This window comes from Lithobates pipiens, unplaced genomic scaffold, assembly GCF_037356315.1.
Source record: "Lithobates pipiens isolate NorthernLeopardFrog02 unplaced genomic scaffold, aLitPip1_a1.2 Scaffold_8, whole genome shotgun sequence".
Classification (NCBI taxonomy): Eukaryota; Metazoa; Chordata; class Amphibia; order Anura; family Ranidae; genus Lithobates; species Lithobates pipiens.
The window spans coordinates 320,181,070-320,206,408 of NW_027507903.1; the positions used below are offsets into that span (position 1 = coordinate 320,181,070).

A 25,339-nucleotide genomic window follows, 5' to 3' on the forward strand; every position below is an offset into this window, starting at 1 on the left:
CAGCCGAACTGTATGAACTACTAGCAGCTCCCAAGGGAGTAGTACTCTTCACTAGTTTCACCAAGCCTACTGCCAGAGCAAGCAAAGGACTTATTCCTCCAATACAAGTGTAGTATGGTATAGCAGAAAGTCTGCTACTACATTTAACCTGGTGAGGCGGAGTGAGCGTTGTCCTCATCTGTAAATAGTTCCAGTTGGAGTACCCCCACTATTCCCTTCTCCCATCCAAGTTTCAACAATAAATATGAAAAAAAAAAACACCCTGGATTGATTATTGGATAACAAGCAGATGAGAGTATGGTTGGTCGTGTGAAAACCCCTAGTAACTGGCAACAAGAAAATTAGGGGAGGCCTACGGGGACGGTGCTACACTAACAAAATGTTAGTACGACTTTGGCTTTAAATTGTTCATCTGCTAGTAGATCTAACACCACCCTTTACCTATCCAGAAGTGACTGCATTGCTTTTCCACTCCTAAATGCCCTGTCACGGTTGGACTTTCGGATGGAAAATGTGCAATCAGATCATGTTGTTGGGAAAATCCGATCGTGTGTGGGCTCCATCTGACTTTTTCCGTCAGAACTTCCAACACACAAAGTTTGAGAGCTGGATCTAAAATTTTCCGACAACAAAATCCGATCATTTAAATTCCGATCGCATGTAGACAATTCCGACGGACAAAGTGCCATGCATGCTCAGAATAAATTACGAGTCAAAAGCTATTGGTTACTGACCCCTTTATGGTCCCGTCGTACTTTTATACATCGCCTCATTCTGAACGATCGGATTTTCCGACAACTTTGTACGACCGTGTGTATGCAAGACAAGTTTGAAAAAATCAGACGGATTTTGTTGTCAGAATGTCCGACCGTGTGTACAGGGCATTAGACAGGAAATGTGTTACTGGCCAGATTACCAGGTAAAAAACAAGGAAAAAATACCTAAAAAGAAAACCAGTGTAGCTACCACGTTTGACTGGTAAGCTGCAATATATTTCATTCTGTTTTTGGGTTTAGTTTTAACAAAAAAAAAATCCGTGACCTGAGGTTTATATGCATCTGTGAGACTGCCAATTGTCGCTCAGTAATTAAAGCATATTTTGTTAGTGCAAGGACTGCAGCATATGTACCTAATGTATACATTGAGTAAGCTTAGACTCTATTCCCCCTAAGGCTTACCCAACCATTAAGCACTCTCCACCGTGTGCACCACGGTGTTCCAGGTCTATTAGAATGCTAACAATTCTCCTGAAGATCTTACCGCTGTAATCCCCAAATCATATGTGTCACTTAGGTCACTAAATTCTGCCTGTAACTGGAACATCATTTTTTGGTGGACTGACTGTTCAAGAACTTTGTATTTCTTCCTGCATGTATTAGATTAAATGCAGTAGTTTTGCTAGTTTCTTGCAATAAACTGTATCATTCAATAACAAAATGAAGAAGTAAATAGCACCGGGATAGCAATATAAGACAGCTAATCATTTTAAGACTTGCATAAAAAAATAAAGATGACAATCATAATCATCAAATGCAGGCAGTGAAGAGACGGATATACAGGAAATATGTAGGGTTACTAAGTATTCATGGAGGAATAGCAGTGAAGAGGTTCATTAAGGAATACACACCAAATCAATAATGTATGATAGTAACATAATATAAGTATATGTACTGTGAGTCATAACATACTGCACTGTGCAAGTACCCAATACACAGATATGAGAGTATTGATCACTAGCTGTTCTGATCATTACTTATTTTATATGACTCACCTCATCCTTGCATCCTACTTAAAATATATAATGAAATAGGGGAAATGGAGAGGCTTCCATTGATTTCCTATAAGACATTTATGTTTAACAACATGCTGATTGATATTCACAGAAGCCAAAACTTAAACGGACATCCTGTTGTAATAAAATGAAACATACTCCTTTAATATCATATTGCATTACGGATTTTCTTACCATGTTATATTTTGTCCCTTTGAACAGTGAAAGAAAATCTTGCAAAACAGAATTATGTTAAAGGAAATGTCTATTGATTTTGTATATATATTCTGTATTCATAAAAAAACAACAAAAAAAAACAACATTTTCTTTAATTTAGTGGCAGTTAAAACATGGAATGTGGTGCAAAAAATGCAGATTTTGTGCACCCTGTTCAAAATGCACAGTGTCTTCAGTCTGCAGCAAGTATCAGTGTACAGTTAAAAACAAAAACACCCTAAACATAGACAGCAAATGCCATGCCTTTGTTTGCACCAGATCACATGGTACCAAAGTACCATGCACACCGGTTACAGCATATTTTAAAAGTAGTGCATGCATTACTTTTTTTTTTTTTTTTAGTTCAATTTAGTTTCTTTTCTCAATATAAACAAATACTCATAAAAGACATATCACAAAAATAAGACCATATTACCATGTCCCCCTACCCCCCCTCCAACCACCCCTCCCCTTCTTATGCCCCAGTCTTCTCTCCCTCCTTCCCCTCCACCCCATCTCCCTCTTCCTCACCACTCATCTTTTACCATACACATATTTCAACATATTTACTGGTTTTCTTAAAATTCGTCCACCTTTCCCAAATTCCAGCAAATTTTTCTATCCTATTGTCTTCCCAACTACATAGGTACTCCATAATATATGTATATACTTGACTCTTTTAAACCATTCCCTTATTGAGGGTCTTTCTGGGTCTAGTCATTTTTTGGGATTACTCCTTTTTCTGCATTTAGCAGATATGGTAGCACTGTGCTCTTGCATTGTTTTAGCTTTTTATTGGTACTTTGGAATAGGCAATACCACAGATCGTCTGGCATCTCTATACCTGTAATCTCTCCAATATATTGCATCACTTCTTGCCAATACTCTCGCATTTTAGGGCATTCCCACCATAGATGGGTCATAGTGCCCTTCATGTTACAACCTCTCCAGCACAATGATGATTTCTCTGGTTGATATTTTTGTGCTTTCTCAGGTGTTTTGTACCATCTTGACACATTTATAGTTCATTTCGATTGTATTTATATCTACCACACAAGTGCATGCATTACTTTTGATACGATAATGTGCTATTTCCACCCATTCAAACAAATAGGCTGAAAATGCTCTACACTCAAATTGCCTACATTCCTGTGTGATTACTGGTGTGAACTGACGCATAATCAAGTAAAAAAGTAAATATTTAATAGTTTCATGTCAAGCCAGGGCATGGAGCTCTAGTATCCTTTCACTGGTTTTCCAAGGTATTCTTATCTGCTTTCTTGAAATAGTGTGTTTACAGAGCTCAAAAGTGCAAGCTGAAATATACCAGGAGGAATAGAGGAATGACTTTTACCCTTTCTCTCCTTTACTCTGGCTATGTTGAAGGTATTCTGTTTCTAGTTCTAGTTAGAGAAGACGTATAGAGAGTATCAGTGATTCCTTTATATAGTGCCACACCCTAAACTAGAAACAAGAAAAATATTGAGAAACTGAAAATGTACCAAATTTAACATGATTGGCAATATAGAAGAGATATCCTTCACCCGACGCATTTCAGAGTCTGTTTTATGTCCTTTTTAAGGAGTAGGGAAGATATCAATTCTCTATAATGCAAATGCACGAATTAATAATAGTTCATATAAATACATACTGTTCAAATATATTTGATTACGCATCTACAACTTACAGTCACTTAAGTCCTATATGAGCACATGTATTACACTCTCTCCATGTATTAAAAACAAACAATACTGCTACAAAGAACTGCTACCTCCTTCATCTCCACCAAGCGTCAGGCATGTTATATTGTAAATTTAAGTTAAAAAAAAAAGTTTTACAAGTGTATCGAGGGAGCATCAAAGAGGCTCTCAACGTGGGAAAACCAGATCCACTGAGGCCTGAAGATAGGATCTTGTAATTAAAACATAATGATAAGTAGTGTATGTACTGACAAAGAAAAATATATCCTATCTATATATGAGTATTAAACATATACTCTCACACTCCATATAAACTTATTTTGTCAAGATTAAACAAGTTTGACAAACACATACAGTGGGGCAAAAAAGTATTTAGTCAGCCACCAATTGTGCAAGTTCTCTCACTTTAAAAGATGAGAGAGGCCTGTAATCGTCATCATAGGTATACCTCAACTATGAGAGACAAAATGTGGAAACAAATCCAGACAATCACATTGTCTGATTTTTGAAAGAATTTATTTGTAAATTATGGTGGAAAATAAGTATTTGGTCACCTACAAACAAGCAAGATTTCTGGCTCTCACAGACCTGTATCTTCTTTAAGAGGCTCCTCTGTCTTTCACTCATTACCTGTATTAATGGCACCTGTTTGAACTTTTTATCAGTATAAAAGACACCTGTCCACAACCTCAAACAGTCACACTCCAAACTCCACTATGGTGAAGACCAAAGAGCTGTGGAAGGACACCAGAAACAAAATTGCAGACCTGCAATAGGCAAGCAGCTTGGTGTGAACAAATCAACTGTGGGAGCAATAATTAGAAAATGGACACATGCAAGACCACTGGTAATCTCCCTCAATCTGGGGCTCTACGCAAGATCTCACCCCGTGGTGTCAAAATTATCACAAGAAGGGTAAGCAAAAATCCCAGAACTACACGGGGGGACCTAGAGAATGACCTGCAGAGAGTGGGACCAATGTAACAAAGGCTACAATCAGTAACACACTACGCCGCCAGGGACTCAGATCCTGCAGTGCCAGATGTGTCCCCCTGCTTAAGCCAATACATGTCTGGGCCCATCTGAGGTTTGATAGAGAGCATTTGGATGATCCAGAAGAGGATTGGGAGAATGTCATATGGTCAGATGAAACCAAAGTAGAACTGTTTGGTAGAAAACTGAGTTGAGCTGAGTTGTAACCAAAGAACACCATACCTACTGTGAAGCATGGGGGTGGCAACATCATGCTTTGGGTCTGTTTCTCTGCAAAGGGAACAGGACGACTTATCTGTGTACATGAAAGAATGAATGGTGCCATGTATCGTTAGATTTTGAGTGCAAACCTCCTCCCATCAGCAAGGGCATTAAAGATGAAATGTGGCTGGGTCTTTCAACATGACAATGATCCCAAACACACCACCCGGGCAACAAAGGAGTGGCTTTGTAAGAAGCATTTCAAGGTCCTGGAGTGGCCTAGCCAGTCTCCAGATCTCAACCCCATAGAAAACCTTTGGATGGAGTTGAAAGTCTATGTTGCCCAGCGACAGCCCCAAAACATCACTGCTCTAGAGGAGAATTGCATGCAGGAATGGGCCAAGATACCAGCAACAGTGTGTGAAAACCTTGTGACGACTTACAGAAAACGTATGACCTCTGTCATTGCCAACAAAGGATATATAACAAAGTATTCAGATGAACTTTTGATCTTAACAAAATACTTTTTTTGCACCATGATTTGCAAATAAATTATTTCCAAATCAGACAATGTGATTGTCTGGATTTGTTTCCACATTTTGTCTCTCATAGTTGAGGTATACCTATGATGGCAATTACAGGCCTCTCTCATCTTGGGAGAACGTGCACAATTGGTGGCTGACTAAATACTTTTTTTGCCCCACTGTATATATATATCACTATATTCATGCATATACAGTGCCTTGCGAAAGTATTCGGCCCCCTTGAACTTTTCAACCTTTTGCCACATTTCAGGCTTCAAACATAAAGATATACAATTTAAATTTTTTGTAAAGAATCACCAACAAGTGGGACACAATTGTGAAGTGGAACGAAATCTATTGGATTTTTGAAACTTTTTTAACTAATAAAAAAATGAAAAGTGGGGCGTGCAAAATTATTCGGCCCCCTTGCGTTAATACATTGTAGAGCCACTTTTTACTGCGATTACAGCTGCAAGTCGCTTGGGGTACGTCTCTATCAGTTTTGCACATCGAGAGACTGAAATTCTTGCCCATTCTTCCTTGCAAAACAGCTCGAGCTCAGTGAGGTTGGATGGAGAGCGTTTGTGAACAGCAGTTTTCAGCTCTTTCCACAGATTCTCGATTGGATTCAGGTCTGGACTTTGACTTGGCCATTCTAACACCTGGATATGTTTATTTGTGAACCATTCCTTTGTAGATTTTGCTGTATGTTTGGGATCATTGTCTTGTTGGAAGATAAATCTCTGTCCCAGTTTCAGGTCTTTTGCAGATTCCAACAGGTTTTCATCCAGAATGGTCCTGTATTTGGCTGCATCCATCTTCCCCTCAATTTTAACCATCTTCCCTGTCCCTGCTGAAGAAAAGCAGGCCCAAACCATGATGCTGCCACCACCATGTTTGACAGTGGGGATGGTGTGTTGAGGGTGATGAGCTGTGTTGCTTTTACGCCAAACATATCGTTTTGTATTGTGGGCAAAAAGTTCGATTTTGGTTTCATCTGACCAGAGCACCTTCTTCCACATGTTTGGTGTGTCTCCCAGGTGGCTTGTGGCAAACTTTACACAAGACTTTTTATGGATATCTTTGAGAAATGGCTTTCTTCTTGCCACTCTTCCATAAAGGCCAGATTTGTGCAGTGTACGACTGATTGTTGTCCTATGGACAGACTGTCCCACCTCAGCTGTAGTTCTCTGCAGTTCATCCGGAGTGATCATGGGCCTCTTGGCTGCATCTCTGATCAGTCTTCTCCTTGTCTGAGCTGAAAGTTTAGAGGGACGGCCAGGTCTTGGTAGATTTGCAGTGGTCTGATACTCCTTCCATTTCAAAATGATCGCTTGCACAGTGCTACTTGGGATGTTTAAAGCTTGGGAAATCTTTTTGTATCCAAATCCAGCTTTAAACTTCTCCACAACAGTATTACGGACCTGCCTGGGGTGTTCCTTGGTCTTCATGATGCTCTCTGCGCTTTCAACAGAACCCTGAGACTATCACAGAGCAGGTGCATTTATACAGAGACTTGATTACACACAGGTGGATTCTATTTATCACCATCAGTCATTTAGGACAACATTGGATCATTCAGAGATCCTCGCTGAACTTCTGGAGGGAGTTTGCTGCACTGAATGTAAAGGGCCGAATAATTTTGCACACACCACTTTTCAGTTTTTTATTTGCTAAAAAAGTTTCAATTATCCAATAGATTTCGTTCCACTTCACAACTATGTCCCACTTGTTGGTGATTCTTCACAAAAAATTAAAATTTTATTTCTTTATGTTTGAAGCCAGAAATGTGGTGTCAGGTCACCTAGAGACAGATGCACACCGTAGGGATCAGGAGTGCACCGCAAGGTTGTGGACCCTACGGCTGACTGCTGCGGATGGGAGACAAGTGCCACCGGGGTTAGAGCGTAAGATTCCCTGGGGCGCGGAGTCTAAGAGCCAGCAGGTGTTCACCAGAGCCTCGAGTGGTGAGGATGGACTTGGCTGCAACTGGCTCCAGGTCACGACCCCCAGGGTCCCCCAGCTCACACTCACAGTAGGCAACAGGAGGATAGGGATGGTGAGGGACAAAGCCAAGGTTGGGGCCACAAGCAGATAGAAATAGTCAGGGACACGCCAAAAGGTCAGGATCACAGGCAAGCAGGAATAGACAAAGACACGCCAAAGTCAGTAACGGAACAACAGAAGAGCACACGGCAGGTAACAGGAAGCCAAACACACAAAGGAATACACAATGGTTGATCAGCACGGATGGCCTGCAGTGTACAGGTTAATATAGGGCTCCCTGATAGGGCCTGGGGTGGAGCCATGCTTAGAGGAGAGGTTATAAAAACCACCAGGTGGAAGTGGCTGGCCTCTTAGTCTGAACACATGAGGGGCAAGGCACTGTATATGCATTTTCCATTCTCTAGTGTACCCCTGTAATACCATCTATCAGGTCCAATTAATACCAAACTTCCACAGGAAGGTATGCTTGATTCAACATATTAAAATTGCATACTTAATCCTGGATGAATTTCCAAAATAGAATAAATAAATAAATCCATATATATATATATATATATATATATATATATATATATATATATATATATATATATATATATATATATATATATATATATAATTGTAGTAGCCATGTGCCTCAATCCTAGATTGTTGAAATACCTGCCTATATGGGGGCTTAAAGTTTGGCTATGCACATAGATATAGAGTTAGTAATTCAGTAAAAATGACATAATAATAAGATATGGCTTCTTTAATGTATTAGTTCTTGAATATATGCATAGCCATGAAGGTTACACAGAGCTCAACAGTGTGAGGAGGAATCAAAAGGACCCCTCAGACATGTGGACTGAAGCAAAAAGATCAACAGCTACACAAAATCCAGCCATCATATAGTGTCAAAAAAGAGAGTGGTTTTGAAGGAAGAAAGGAAGTAAAAAGTCCATATAAGTTTCAAAATGTTAACTAAAATCAGCAAACACTTACCCAGATCAAAAATAGTGTTCTCATTAGATCCTGGCCTCATGTAGGTATGCTGCGTTCCTTATCAATAATCAATGAGCCTATCCATATATACAGTATCTGACAAAAATGAGTACAGCCCTCACATTTTTGTAAATATTTTATTATCAATATATATTATAATATTATTATTATCTTTTTTATGTGACAATGACACTTTGCTACAATTTAAAGTAGTGAGTGTACAACTTGTAGAACAGTGTAAATTTGCTGTTCCCTCAAAATAACTCAACACACAGCCATTAATGTCTAAACTGCTGGCAACAAAAGTGAGTACACCCCTAGTGAAAATGTCAAAATTGGGCTCAAAGTTTCAATATTTTGTGTGGCCAGCATTGCCTTAACCCTCTTGGACATGGTGATCACCAAAGCTTCACAGGTTGCCACTGGAGTACTCTTCAACTCCTACATGATGACATCACTGAGCTGGTGGATGTTAGAGACCTTGCACTCCTCCACCTTCCATTTGAGGATGCCCCACAGATGCTCAGTAGAGTTTAAGTCTGGAGACATGCTTGGCCAGTCCATCACCTTTACCCTGAGCTTCTTTAGCAAGGCAGTGGTTGTCTTGGAAGTGTGTTAGGGGTTTTTATTTTGTTGGAATACTGCCCTGCGGCCCAGTCTCCAAAGGGAAGGGATTATGCTCTGCTTCAGTATGTCACAGTACATGTTGGCATTCATGGTTCCCTCAATGAACTGTAGCACCCCAATGCCGGCAGCATTCATGCAGCCCCAGACCATGACACTCCCACCACCATGCTTGACTGTAGGCAAGACACACTTGTCTTTGTACTCCTTCTGAACAAAAAATGTGTAGCGCTAAGGCTTATGACAACCTTATACATCAGAAGATGAACAATACAGTACAATGTGCAAATGAAAGTCCAATGATTAGTAAAAACTAGAAAATGTAAGTCAATGTGAGGAACTGGATCCAGATGTGAATCAACCGTGGTGTCTCAGAAGAGATAATTGCACAAGGGGGTGGTGCATGTGACACGGAGAACATCAATATTGTGGATACTTAATGAGATACTCTTACCCGCAGAGGTGGACACACATACCATCTGGCAGTGGGTTAAATGCGCATAAAGGATGGTCTTTTTGGTGTGGTGCCAAGGTGCCCAATGGTTGTCTTCAAATGCAATGACACGGTCCCGATCCCAGGGATATGTTCAAGACCACAGATGGTCTCTACACATGTCCAAAACTTCAGAATCCACCTCGTCAGTGCTCACCAGTACCGAAAATATCATAAAAAAGGAGGAAAAAAGTGCTCCATATAGTGCAGATCAGACAATAATGTTTTATTGGAAAATTTCTCACAATAAAGGAGACATGAAAAAAGGACACAAAAATATAATAAAAATGGCATAAAATCGTTAAAAAAAGCAGTATGGGACGCTCAGATAGCCAGCCCTACGCGTTTTGACTAAAAAAGTCATCTACAGGGGCATGTTGCTTTTTTCATGTTTCCTTCATTGTGAAAATGTTTCCAATAAAACATTATTGGCATAAAATGAATCCATAGAAAATAGTGAATACATATTCAAAATGTCCATGATTACGTGCAAAAATGCAAAGTTAATTATATATCTCCAAGGTGATTAAATATTTTCCACATGAATATGCTATTCCAATTTTAATATAAAACAAAGATCTAAGTTCATAGTCCAAAAAAAGATTGAGTAGATGAATGCTTTGTGCTGGTGAAGCAAAAAAAAACCCTGCTGCTCTAATTCCTCTTAGAAGGTGCGCACAGCATATGTGGTTTATTCGTGCTCTTATTGTGACTGCACTCACCGGAGATCATTCCCCCTCTGGGGTATGGAGCATTCACAGTTTTTGATACTACTGACACTGCGTCGTTTCCGGTTGATGGCGACAGTGTCAGCAGTAGATGCTTTTATGTTTCATGGTAAATGTGAGCACATTTCCATACGTTTTTATAAATAAACAAGGTCTTTGACAATTTTACATATTGGGATCCTTCTCTCTTTTGTATGGTGCACAAGGGAAATATTACAAGGACATCTAGGAATGGGCAATTTCCAGAGTGCTGCACAGTAGCAAAAACTGTGAATGCTCCATACCCCTGGAGGGGGAATGATCTCCGGTGAGTGCAGTCACAATAAGAGCATGAATAAACCACGTATGGTGTGCGCACCTTCCAAGAGGAATTAGAGCAGCTGGGGTTTTTTTTCTTCACCAGCACATATTTTTATCTTTTAATCTTTTTTTGGGACTATGAACTTTAACCACTTGCCGCCCGCCCTATAGGCAATTGACGGCGGCAAAGTGGTTTCATAATCCTGACCGGACGTCATATGACGTGATCAGGATTATGAGCTGCTGCGCACCCCTGGGGGCGCGCATCGCGGCGATCGTTGTTGCGGGGTGTCAGTCTGACACCCGGCAACTACGATCTCGGTAAAGAGTCTCCGTCGGAGACTCTTTACCACGTGATCAGCCGTGTCCAATCACGGCTGATCACAGTGTAAATGGGAAGAGCCGGTGATCGGCTTTCCCTCACTCGCGTCTGTCAGACGCGAGTAGAGGAGAGCCGATAGGCTGCTCCTCTTACGGGGGGGGTCTGTGCTGATCGATTATCAGCACAGCCCCCCCCGAGGATGCCCACACTGGACCACCAGGGACGCCACCAGACCACCAGGGAAAAGGTTATCCTCCCTAGACCACCAGGGATGCCAGTCAGCACAATGGGTGCCAATCAGTGCCCATAATGGATGCCAATCAGTGCCCACAATGGGCATCACTGATTGGCATGCATTATTGTTTGGCACTGATTGGCATCCATTACTATAGTATAACACCAATGCCGCCTATGAGTGCCCACCTGTGCTGCCTATGAGTGCCCACCTGTGCCGCCTATCAGTGCCCACCTGTGCCGCCTATCAGTGCCCACCTGTGCCGCCCATCCATGCCCATCTGTGCCGCCTATCCATGCCCATCTGTGCCGCCCATCCGTGCCGACCATCCGTGCCGACCATCCGTGCCAGCTATCAGTGCCAGCTATCAGTGCCAATTTGTGCCACCTATCAGTGTCCGTCCGTGTCGCCCATCCGTGTCGCCCATCCGTGTCGCCCATCAGTGCCGCCTATCAGTGCCACTTCATTGGTGCCCATCCGTGTCGCCTCATCAGTGCCCATCAGTGTAGCCCCATCAGTGCCCATCAGTGAAGGAGAAAACTTACTTATTTACAAAGTTTTGAAACTGAAACAAAAAAAAAAAATTTTTTTTTCCAAATTTTCGGTATTTTTTTATTTGTAGCGCAAAAAATAAAAACCGTAGAGGTGATCAAATACCACCAAAAGAAAGCTCTATTTGTGGGGAAAAAATGATAAAAATTTCATTTGGGTACAGTGTAGCATGACCGCGCAATTGTCATTCAAAGTGCGACAGCGCTGAAAGCTCAAAATTGGTCTGGGCAGGAAGGTGTTTAAGTGCCTGGTATTGAAGTGGTTAATCTTTGTTTTATATTTAAATTGGAATAGCATATTCACGTTGAAAATATTTGGAGATATATAATTAAATTTGCATTTTTGCAAGTAATCATGGACATTTTGTATATTTATTCACTATTTTCTATGGATTCATTTTGTGTAGCATCACATTTTATACTATAATCTTGTGCATTTTTTCCCCCAAATTTTTTTTTTACATATATATTATTGTATATATGAGTTTCTAATTTTCACAAGCTATATTAATTAATTGTTCTAGGCACATCACTATATCACTAATTATTTAAGATATTTAAACTAACAGCGCCACACCTACCTTTTTTTTTTTCAAATTTTTCTACCCCACTTAGGTGGGAGTAATCAGTAGGGGCAGCAGTTCTTTATATATGTAATTTAATTTTCACACATGTATCTAAATTATATTTCCTGCTTGTAGCTATTACATTTTCCACTGCGTGGAATCAATTTTCCCTCAATTTTTTTTAACACTCACTTCTGTGGGCCACACGGGTACATTCCATGTTACTAACAATTCAGTCCTTGGGTTGTTAGTAACCCAATAATAATAAGGAGCCAGTACCATTCCAGTCAGTAAGCTGTCCCTAAAGATTAGGAATAACACTTTGGCTTTTGTTTGTGATTTATTCTCATAAAGCGTTTACTTTTTTTTAACACTGACTTCTGTGATCCACAAGGGTACATTCTATGTTGTGTTACTAACAACCCAGTCCCGTTTATTATATCCCCATTTTCCTTTGTAGAAACTGAAAATGCATTTAATACAGTTGCCTTCTCCTTGTCACTTGTAACCAACTATCCCTGATTATCCCTTATGGGGCCAATATGCTTCCCTTCTATAAATGTTCTATTAATGTTAGCAACCTGTAAAACAACAAATCTAAGGTTATTCACACTTAATTCGAATAAATGATCTTTGTCTACTTTGTCTAATAGGCACCCATGGTTATAGGGCATTACTAAAGTTTTGCTATTCTGTGCAATCACAATGGCTACCACACCACGAACAGCATAGAAAATGTATCTCCTTTGTGGCACATTTAGTGATCTATCTTTAGGTAATTTTAACTATGCTTTAGGATTTGAAATTGGCCTTAGAGTAAAAGTGTGACTAGGCTATGGGCATACAAGATGCATATCCTACATGCAGTATGTGAATTTTGACACAAAACGTTATTGACCTCTGTAGCTGCAGACACTGGAGCATTTTGTATTAACTCCACATCAGAAGCCCTGAAGTAATTATCTCTCATCAGCTCAGCTCACCACAACCTGCACCCCCTCCAATAATGTCTGCCTACTGTTTAAATTAGAGGTTATATGGGTGGAAGGCTGCGAGGTCACTGCAAGGGGAAAGGGGCAGAATAAACTGAGCTGCTGAGAGAACAACCTGAATGGGTCCAGTGCTTCTGTTCTGCAGATTTTAAATATAGATTGCTCCTGCAGCTACATGAAGGGCTTTTTTTAAAAGCTGGTTTAATGCTTGTTAAGAATATGTAAATGCCTAAATGTCTATAGCTTTCCCAAGTATATACAGAAATCCATAGGATGAAATTCGAATTTCAGCGACTCTGATCACTTATTGGGTACTTGCACCGGTCTGACTAAGTTCAATAATGAGAGGATGTTCCTAATTACTTACTCTACAGAAAATCCATGAGGGGACTTCTGGCATTAGAATTTTGAAACATGCTTTTTATAATAGCTGGACAAAAGGAGGAGTCTCTCTGACGGGGTTCCAAAAGAAATACAAATCCAGTTGAATGTTATTACAGCAAACAGTGGCAAACTTTTTTTTGAGCTGAAGTTTATTATGCTTATAGCTTGCCCTTCCTAGTTCCTCCCTTCCCTTCATCAGTATTTTACCGAACAATTTAAATAAAAGCTTTCCATTTTAATTACGTATATTATTTTAGAACCAGGGACATTATCACTGGGTCTGTCTGCTTCCCCATGTGGACAGATGATGGCTGGTGGAAGGGGTCAGCAGGGTTTTGTGCATAGCTTCATGAAAACCACGCAACCCCCTGTCTCAGTACTTCTCAAGTTGTGCTCAGCTTTCGCACTTGGAGTGGGATGGCTCCTGGGAGGAGTTATGCAAATATCTAAATACCCTTGATGGGTAGATGTCAACTTGGAAAAATTGATTTTGCTGGGTGGCTTGCTGTTGCATGCAGACTGCCCTGGGTAATACCCACATAGTAAGCAATTGCAGGAGAGGAGCCTGCTGTGCAAGAATGAAAGTAAGCCTGGAGTTAAAGTGGTTGTAATGTCAAATAACTATTACTATTAGCCCCTCTGTTTTAATAAGGGATCCTACATTGTGTACTTGTTTTTATTAAATTGTCCCTGTAAATACCTTATTTCAGATCAGTTCTGGCTGGTCACGTGACCTCCAGCCTTTACTGCCAGCTACTAATAGCGTCAGGAGGCGAGGGGGGAGGGATCAGAGTAGATGGCTCACACACACAGAAGCTGACAGGCAGGCAGGCAGGGGTAGAAAAATAGAGAGGGGGGCAGCTGGATGACGGTGGCACATAACCTGACCACGGTAACCATGGATCAGCAGCCATGTTTATCGTGGTCAGTTTACATAGGGGGACACAGGAACAGGCAGGATCAACAAGGTTTTTTTACAGCATAGAGAGGGGCAGATTAGACAGCACAAGCACTGTGCTGCTTATCCTGCTCTAAGGGAAGAGGATATCTCTCTCTTTTTTTTTTTTTTAAGGTTAACTTATTTAAGCTTTAAGAAAAAAAGGTAGACTGGACCAAAAGTTGCTAATAAACAAATGATTAAACTCAATGTACTTTATTAATGTACGACTACTTTTTTGAAAATTAAATTATTGCTATTACAATAAGTATTACTTTTCCATTTTATTTCCAGCATAAGAGATGCATACCATCCTCCTTGGATGCCTACTACTCTGCACAGGATTCCAACTCACGGGGAAGGTTTTACACTGTAATCAGTCACTACAGCATGGCTAAGCAAACAAGTTCAAGATCCGTCTCCCCGTGGCTTTCTTCAGGATCCGTTAATCATGAAGCCAAATCTAGTAAACCTGAAGGTCACTAGAAGGTCAAGTGGACAAGGAACTTCCCTGCTTCTTGAGTCCGAAAAACAGCTCAGATAAAATGCTAAATCAAAAACAAACTTGCAGGGTTTATTAACTGAGAACAAAACAAAAAAGTTTCTTTTTTCTGTGCATTGTTATTGTTAATTTGTAACCAAGTCACAACCTTGTACAAAGGCATGTTTAATGTTTATTGTAATCTTGCAATGTAAAAATAGTTAAAAAAAATACAAATGGAATTTTTAATTTTTTTAAACATTTGATTTCACTGTTGATAGATAATGCGGACATATGCAGGTGAATGTTTTGCTTTGTGCTCATTTATAATAGTTTTTCATTGTTCTTTGTGAACGGACACAGCTGTATTGTGTGCTAGGGAAAGATTTTACCCTCTAGAGAAAAAATATTTTTCATCAATTCAGGAATAATGTGGAGGGAAAAGGCGGGTCCAAGGTGAATACGAAAAAATTAGAAGAATAGGTTTTTGACGTAGACTAAAAATATTATTCTATGGAATAAAGATGTAGCTGTAGATCTTTGAGGCCTACTAATAGGATAGGTAAAAATTACTTTTATACAAAGGAAAAGTCTTCTGGATTGGTTGTAAATTTTAGGCTTTATGTGTTGATGCAAGTAAAGTGATAATTGAGGTGCTACTGTTCAAAGCCAAATACACTCATATGATTTGCACTCACACATATGTATGCACCATAAGGAAAATATCAATATGACTGTATACTGCCTTTTTTCTGTATGATTGAGGTTATTTCTTAATTCATTGAAACCTTTCCCTTTTAAAGCTTGTTATTATTCAGAAATGCTGGCAAGTGTAACCATTGCCATTTATCGTTCCTTTAATGATACTTGCCCTCATTGCAGATCCCAGAATTTCTGTGCACTGACTTTTTGAATACTATTACTGTTGCCTCAGATGCCATTGGCAGAAAGCACATGGTAGAACATTTTTGTAGGGGGTTGTATGTCGACATTTCCAAATTGGAATCTCACAATGTAGGTAAGAGGAACAAAAACTGAATCAAGTTTAGGAAACATTAATATGGATTTCAAGATGAATTTATTATGGTAACTTTCAGGGAGCAATGTTTTAGTGATACAAGCAGCTTAAGGAACAGTTGATGGATTTCAAATTCAATTGCTAGATGGTTTAAAATAAATACAATTAGGTATGTCTATTTGTCAATTATTTCACCCAAGATTTACACAATTTGTTTGGATTTACTATGAAAATTGTGTTAATCTTGGGTGAAAGTTGGGAGAAAAACACAGCTTTGGTTGATAAATTGACCTGTTTATGTTCCTGGGTCTCACAGGTTTCACTGATTCCACTTTCTGACTTTTCTAATGCATGAAGGTCATGCATGAAGGTCAGCAGGATAACCCAGTGAGAACTTTGTGGAAATGTTTTTTTCCCTTCATTTGCTGGCATAGTCGGCAGGAAAGGTGAATATGTGCACTCTTCATTTACAGGCATGTTTTTTTTTTAAAACAATTAGCATAGCATACATGATCACGTTATCAAGCATTACAAGGCCTCCTTATCATGGGCGATTACATGCATGCACCAGATTTCAGCCGCAAGAATCAGTGGAACATTGCGGCTGGGATGATAGGTGTATGCAAACAGCGGAGGCTGCTCAGCTTGTACAAAGTAATATAACTGACTGATGGGAGCCATTGTTCTTATCCACACAACCAGCTGTTACCTGTGGCTAGGGGTGGATGAACAACCTTGAACTCCAGAGAAATCGATCCAGGCTTGGACATCTGTTCCTAACAGCAGGTGACTGATGGTTGTGCGGATACATGCAAACTGTGGTGACTCCACTCAGCCTGTCATCACTTTGTATACAGGTAATTGCCCATGTGAATGAGGCCTAAGACTTTCACGGCCTGTGTTTATAAATATCACAATGCAGTGTAGGGGAAACACATAACACATTTTAAAACTAACTGAAAATCCTAGCATACCTAAAAGGGAACAAGAAAGGAATATTCTGGTCCTTACTAGGGGCCATTTTTTATTCCATCAAACTCACTACTGTAAAGCTGTTGTAAAGCCAGCTTTATATTAGATTTAAAGTGAATTGTAGGCTTCACCTGATGGCAATGCTTCCCTGTATATCTCCTTAGTTTTATTGGCATTGTTTGTGTAGGATATAAAAATAGAGTTATTTTTGCAGCAATGACGTTTTTAGCTATACTTGCTTGGGCTTCTATTGTGAAATAGTGCGCCACGTTAAAATGATGCACATTACCCAAGAGAAAACATCCTTCTGCTTTGATGGAATTACTACCTTACATTACCTTAAGCCATGATTACATTCTGTAATGGAGCTTTGGTTCCAGGCCACACAAGACTTAATCAAATTGAGCTCAGTTGAGGACTGTAGGGAAATATTTTATTGTTGTTAGGTTAGCACTACAGGAATTGCGTTATTTGAAATGAAACATCTTAATGTATACGTTGTTGTTTGTTAATCTGGTTTCCTAAAGCAGTCTTCTCATTTCCAGTTGATTTCCTTTGTTGTGAGAAGTGTGCATAGCTTTATGAACTGTGCTGTGCTGCCATATGTACCCATAAACCTCAGCTGCAGACGTAATGTGTGCTGTACCAAGACTATAGTGCCAAATTACCTACTGGACTTATTTCCGCTGCTCCTCTTCTTCACCTGTAAATACATTGTCACTATGTATAGAAGCCATTTGCCCATTCATTACTTCATCATTTGGTGGCGTGTTTCTTGTGAGTAGCTAGCGGAGACTGGAGTATTTTGATGTAATTGTTGCACTCTTTTTCTGACAGGAGAAAATAAAGCTGAACGTGTCTGAACCGTGATTAATTGTCACTTTATTTATTATTCTCCATCTTAAAAAATCAAATAGCACCATAAACGAGCAAGTTCATAGTAGTGGGGCGAGACTTAAAGCCCAAACCCTGGGCAAAACCTTTTTTTTCTTTCATTTTGGATAAAGCAGGGAGGGGTCAAAGTTTTTTTCAATTCATTATTGCTCTCTGTGTCTCATTTAGGGAGATCTCCCATCATACACATAAAGACATAAAGTGGTAGGAAGTATTTTTATTGGAGAAACAGACAAAAACAAAACACGTAGTAGAGTGAGAAAGGGTCTGACAATATTTTTTTGCTGTCTGTGTCTTCCTGTTCCGCTGATATTCCTTGCACAGGTGTCACAGGGACAGGAAGGAAAGACAGAAATAAAAACCAACAGGAATTTTAACTATTCCCTGCTAAATAAAGACCATTGTCCGGATCTAGGCTTTAACATTTGTTAAAGGTCCCATCAGATATTAGTTGATGTTGCCTTGTGGGAAATTGGGAACAGGTGATGATCATGAGGATGCACAAAAGTTTCAAAGCAACTTTCTAAAATTGTGTGAGCCATATTAAACATTTACAACATTTGATGTGATTATTGATTTACTTATGTACATTTTTGGTAAATAATGTTTGTCATCCTTTCATTAAGCTTTAGCAGAATTTTTTTTTCCATGTATTGCCAGTCTAGGCATATAGACTTCTGTGTTGGTATTGTGCAAGTATGCATATCTATGCATTTATCAGATATCCCTGGGACCTACATTATCTCAGGACAATATCTAGACCTGTTTATGGTTAATTTCTTCATGTTCTTTGTAATTCTATGTTTCTCACCTGATCCTTCTGCGTGAGTAACCTGTTGAAAAGCATTTGACATAGTTCCCGTCACATGGCTAATATGTAAGGTAAAGTCTAGAGGCTTGGAAAGATCAGTTTGTAAAATGATAGAAAACTGTCTAAAAGACAGAATTCAAAGAGTAGTGGTTAATGATTCATACTCCAAATGGTCTAAGGTTATTAGTGGTGTACCCCAAAGTTCAGTGATGGGACTCTTATGCCACGTACACACGACCAAACTTTCCGGCAGAAAAGGTCAGACGGACTTATTCCGTCAGATATTACGATCGTGTGTGGGCTTCATCTGACTTTTTTTTCAAAATTTCAGATGGACCTAGAAATAGAACATGTCATCTGTCAGACGGAATCAATTTCGATCAGAAAAAACGTTCGTCTGTATGCTGATCCGACTCACCAAATATGTCGCTAGGGCAACTATTGGCTACTGGTTATTGAACTTCTTTTTCTAGTCCCGTCATACGTCATCACGTTCAAAACGAACGGACTTTGGTCCTTTCCTGTGTGGGCAAGTCAGTTCGTTCGTAACTCTGTCATAACTCCGCCAGGAAGACCGTTGGACCTTTTCTGCTGGAAAGCCCGGTCGTGTGCAATACTTTTAATATCTTTATACATGATATAGGGTCTAGGATTAAAAGAACCATTTCAGTCTTTGCAGATGACGCCAAGCTATGCAGTGAAATAATGTCCATACAGGATGTCTCTAACTTACAAGCCAACCTCAGTGCACTGTTTAACCACTTTCAGACCGGACCATTTTGCTGGTAAATGACCAGAGGTCTTTTTACAATTTGGCACTGCGCTGCTTTAACTGGTAATTGCGCGGTCATGCAATGTTGTACCCAAACAAAATTTGCGTCCTTTTCTTCCCACAAATAGAGCTTTCTTTTGATGGTATTTGATTGCCTCTGCGATTTTTATTTTTTGCGATATAAATGGAAAAAGACCGCAAATTTTGAAAAAAAATGATATTTTCTACTTTTTGTTATTAGAAAAATTCAATAAATCAATTTTAGTCATACATTTAGGCCAAAATGTATTCAGCCACATGTCTTTGGTAAAAAAAAAGTCAATAACTGTATATTTATTGGTTTGCGCAAAAGTTGTCACATCTACAAACTAAGGTACGTTTTCTGGAATTTACGCAGCTTTTAGTTTACGACTGCCTATCTCATTTCTTGAGGTGCTAAAATGGCAGGGCAGTACAAAACCCCCCCAAATGACCCCATTTTGGAAAGTAGACCCCCTAAGGAAATTGATAAGTGGCATGTTGAGCCCATTGAATATTTTATTTTTTTGCCTCAAGCGATTGAATAATGACAAAAAAAAATTATTTTTTTTTTTTTACACAAAGTTGTCACTAAATGATATATTGCTCACACATGCTATGGGCATATGTGAAATGACACCCCAAAATAAATTCTGCTGCTTCTCCTGAGTACGGGGATACCACACGTGTGGGATTTTTTGGGAGCCTAGCCGCGTACGGGGCCCCGAAAGCCAAGAACCGCCTTCAGGTTTTCTAAGGGCGTAAATATTTGACTTCACTCCTCACTACCTATTACAGTTTTGAAGGCCATAAAATGCCAAGATGGCACAAAACCCCCACAAATTACCCCATTTTAGAAAGTAGACATCCCAAGATATTTGCTGAGAGGCATTTTGAGTCCATGGAATATTTTATATTTTGCCACAAGTTGCGGGAAAATTACAAACTTTAATTTTTTTTTTTTCACAAAGTTGTCACTAAATGATATATTGCTCACACATGCCATGGGCATATGTGAAATGACACCCCAAAATAAATTCTGCTGCTTCTCCTGAGTACGGGGATACCACATGTGTGGGATTTTTTGGGAGCCTAGCCGCGTACGGGGCCCCGAAAGCCAAGAACCGCCTTCAGGTTTTCTAAGGGCGTAAATATTTGACTTCACTCCTCACTACCTATTACAGTTTTGAAGGCCATAAAATGCCAAGATGGCACAAAACCCCCACAAATGACCCCATTTTAGAAAGTAGACACCCCAAGCTATTTGCTGAGAGGCATGTTGAGTCCATGGAATATTTTATATTTTGCCACAAGTTGCGGGAAAATTACAAACTTTTTTTTTTATTTATTTTTTTCACAAAGTTGTCACTAAATGATATATTGCTCACGCATGCCATGGGCATATGTGAAATGACACCCCAAAATAAATTCTGCTGCTTCTCCTGAGTACGGGGATACCACATATGTGGGACTTTTTGGGAGCCTAGCCACATACGGGGCCCCGAAACCAAGCACCGCCTTCAGGCTTTCTAAGGGCGTTACAGTTTTGAAGGCCATAAAATGCCAAGATGGCACAAACCCCCCCCAAATGACCCCATTTTGGAAAGTAGACACCCCTAAATTTAGGGGTACACTAGTGAGACTAGGTAATAAATGGCGGGTGCCCTGAAACTATAAAAAAATAACTAACCAACCAGCGTCACCTGTAACCGTTATATGGTGATCACTGGTGAAAGGGTTAACTAGGGGGCAATCAGGGGGCTTTATGCGGTAGTATATGGGGGTCCCTGGCGCTATAAAAAGCTGCGGCGAACCTAAATACCTACCTGCCTAACTAGCGTCACCTGTGACACTAATACAGCGATCAGAAAAATGATCGCTTATTAGGCTGGGTTCACACTGGAGCGATGCAGGAACGCCACGAATCCGCGGCGGGTTCCCGCATCGCATGCCTCCCGGCGGCAGTTCACACTGCCCTATGCGAACTGCTGGGAGTGTCAGTGAAATGTTAATGACACCCCCAGATCAGTTCGCATATCGCAGTGCGATCTGCAAACTCGGATCGCATGGTGTGAACACCCATGCGATCCGATTCTGCTGCGGACCAAAAAAAGGGTCCCGTGCGAGTTTGCGGCGGGTGCGGCGGGTGCGACACGAATTCAGCCATACTATCTGTATGGCTGAACTCGAATCGCACAGAGATCGGATGTGATTTGCACTGCAGTGCGGTGCGAATCACATCCGTTCTCAAACCGCTGCAATGTGAACCCAGCCTTAGTGACACTGGCGACGGGGGGTGATCACGGGGTTAAACCTTTATTGGGGGGGTTAGGGGGGTACCTTAGAACTAAAGGGGGCTAACCCTAACTGCCCTAACAGTTATTACAGTCACAAATGACACCCGCCGGGTGATCAGGGGGTTAAACCTTTATTAGGTAATAAATGGCGGGTGCCCTGAAACTATAAAAAAATAACTAACCAACCAGTGTCACCTGTACCAGTTATATGGTGATCACTGGTGAAAGGGTTAACTAGGGGGCAATCAGGGGTAGTAGTATATGGGGGTCCCTGGCGCTATAAAAAGTTGCGGCGAACCTAAATACCTACCTGCCTAACTAGCGTCACCTGTGACACTAATACAGCGATCAGAAAAATGACCGCTTATTAGGCTGGGTTCACACTGGAGCGATGCGGGAACGCCACGAATCCGCGGCGGGTTCCCGCATCGCATGCCTCCCGGCGGCAGTTCACACTGCCCTATGCGAACTGCTGGGAGTGTCAGTGAAATTTTAATGACACCCCCAGATCAGTTCGCATATCGCAGTGCAATCTGCAAACTCGGATCGCATGGTGTGAACACCCATGCGATCCGATTCTGCTGCGGACCAAAAAAAGGGTCCCGTGCGAATTTGCGGCGGGTGCGGCGGGTGTGATGCGAATTCAGCCATACTATCTGTATGGCTGAACTCGAATCGCACAGAGATCGGATGTGATTTGCACTGCAGTGCGGTGCGAATCACATCCGTTCTCATAAACCGCTGCAATGTGAACCCAGCCTTAGTGACACTGGCGACGGGGGGTGATCACGGGGTTAAACCTTTATTGGGGGGGTTAGGGGGGGTACATTAGAACTAAAGGGGGCTAACCCTAACTGCCCTAACAGTTATTACAGTCACAAATGACACCAATGCAAAAAAAAAAAATGCAATTGGTGTCACTGTGACTGGGGGGGCAGGGGTAATTGGGGGGGTAATCGGGGGGTAAAGGGGGGGTGTGAGTGTGCCTGGCATGTTCTACTGTATGTGTGGTGTGTTGGTGCAACTCACCGATGCTCTCTCCTCGGTGCCGGAACGAAAAATACAGACACGGAGGAGAGAATACATCACTTCCTCTCCTGTGTTTACATTACAGGAGAGGAAGTGATGTCACGAAGGATTTCCATTCGTCGGGAGCGATCGCGAGGGGGTGGCCATGAATGAATGGCCGTCCCCTCGTCCGGGATCGCTCCCGAACGAATGCCGACCGCCGCAGGCACCGGGGGGGGGGGCCCGATCGGGCCCCCCACCCGCGGGAAGGCAGGGACTTATATATACGCCCTTATGCCTGCCCGTGCCATTCTGCCGACGTATATCGTCGTGCGGCGGTCGGCAAGTGGTTAATTGGGCAACTATGTGGCAAATGAGGTTCTAATGTTGATAAATGTAAAGATATATACTTGGGGGCTAAGAATATGCATGCATCGTACATACTAGGGGGAGTACAACTGGGGTAATCCATTCTGTGGTTTCCAAAGCGAGCAAAGTGCTTTCTTGTATTAAGAGAGGTATGGACTCCACAGAAAGAGAGATATCATTTTGCCCCTGTACAAATCATTAGTAAGACCTCATCTGGAATATGCAGTTCAGTTTGGGCACCAGTTCACAAAAAGGATATTGGGGAACTGGAGAAAGTGCAGAGAAGGGCAACCAAATTGATAAGAGTCATGGCTCAGCTATGAGGAAGGATTAGATAAACTGAATTTATTCAGGGGGATATGATCAACATGTATAAATACATTCAGTTTAAGGTCAATACAGAGGACAAGGGGGGTATTTTTACATATAGAGGAAAAGAGATTTCTTCTTCATATATGGAAAGGTTTCTTAACAGTAAGAGCTGTGAAATGTGGAATAGATTGTCCAGCTCAGTAGATTGCGTTAAGAAAGGCCTGTATTATTTCCTAAATGTACATAGTATAACATTTATAGGTAAATTTGATCCAGGGAATATCGGATTACCTCTCGGGGGATCAAGAAGGAAGTTTTTCCCCTGCTGTAGCAAATTGGATCATGTTTTGCTGGGGGTTTTCACCTTTCTCTGGATCAACTGAGGGTATAGGATTGTGTATATGGGATTGTATGATATGTTTTTTATTGGTTGAACTAGATGGACTTGTGTCTTTTTTCAACCTGACTAACTACAGTCATGGCCGAAATTGTTGGCACCCCAGAAATTAGTATTTCAGTAACACATGTTTTGTTATACACATGTTTATTCCCTTTGTGTGTATTGGAACAAAACAAAAAAAGGAGGAAAAAAAGCAAATTGGACATAATGTCACACAGAATGCCAAAAATGGACTGGTCAAAATTCTTGGCACCCTTAACTTAATATTTGGTTGCACACCCTTTGGAAAAAATAACTGAAATCGGTCGCTTCCTATAACTATCAATAAGCTTCTTACACCTCTCACCTGGAATTTTGGACCACTCTTCCTTTGCAAACTGCTCCAGGTCTCTCTTATTGGAAGAGCGCCTTTTGCCAACAGAAATTTTAAGATCTCTTCACAGACGTTCAATGGGATTTAGATCTGGACTTATTGCTGGCCACTTTAGAACTCTCCCGCTCTTTGCTTTCTGACACTGGGCTCTACAGTGCGACCCAAAATCCTTTGGTAATCCTCAGATTTCATGATGCCTTGCACACATTCAAGGCACCCAGTGTCAGAGGCAGCAAAACAACCCCAGAACATCATTGAACCTCCACCATATTTCACTGTAGGTACTGTGTTCTTTTCTTTGTAGGCCTCATTCTGTTTTCGGTAAACAGTAGAATGATGTGCTTTACCAAAAAGCTCTATCTTGGTCTCATCTGTCCACAAGACGTTTTCCCAGAAGGATTTTGGCTTACTCAAGTACATTTTGGCAAACCGTAGTCTTGCTTTTTTTATGTCTCTGTGTCAGCAGTGGGGTCCTCCTGCCATAGCGTTTCACTTAATTTAAATGTTGACGGATAGTTCAAGCTGACACTGATGCTCCCTGAGCCTGCAGTACAGCTTGAATTTCTGTGGAACTTGTTTGGGGCTGCTTATCCACCATCTGGACTATCCTGCATTACAACCTTTCATCAATTTTTCTCTTCCGTCCATGCCCAGAGAGATTAGCTACAGTTCCATGGGTTGCAAACTTCTTGATAATGTTGCGCACTATGGGCAAAGGCAAATCTAGATCTCTGGAGATGGACTTGTAACCTTGAGATTGTTGATATATTTTTTCCAAAATGTTGGTTCTCAAGTCCTCAGACAGTTCTCTTCTCCTCTATCTGTTGTTTATGCTTTTTATCTGCTTTCAGGTGCTATTTTTATAGTGTCCACATCTGTTACTTGCCCCAGGTGAGTTTAAAGGAGCATCACATGCTTGAAACAATCTTATTTATCCACAATTTTGAAAGAGTGCCAAGAATTTTGACCAGCCCATTTTTGGAATTTTGTCTGACATTATGTCCAATTTGCTTTTTTCCTCCTTTTTTTGTTTTGTTCCATAACACACAAAGGGCATAAACGTGTATAACAAAACATGTTACTGCA

General features: G+C 40.8%; 1 protein-coding gene across 1 annotated transcript in view; it reads left to right on the forward strand.

Annotated features, from left to right (window-relative positions):
* NSG2 (neuronal vesicle trafficking associated 2) overlaps positions 1 to 17,869 on the forward strand; it is a 117,580-nt gene extending 99,711 nt beyond the window's left edge. Inside the window, exon 5 of the mRNA XM_077472860.1 lies at positions 14,823 to 17,869. Coding sequence (XP_077328986.1) covers positions 14,823 to 15,014 — 192 coding nt within the window. The 3' untranslated portion in view covers positions 15,015 to 17,869. The remainder of the gene's footprint in view (positions 1 to 14,822) is intronic.
* Positions 17,870 to 25,339: the final 7,470 nt, after the last annotated feature.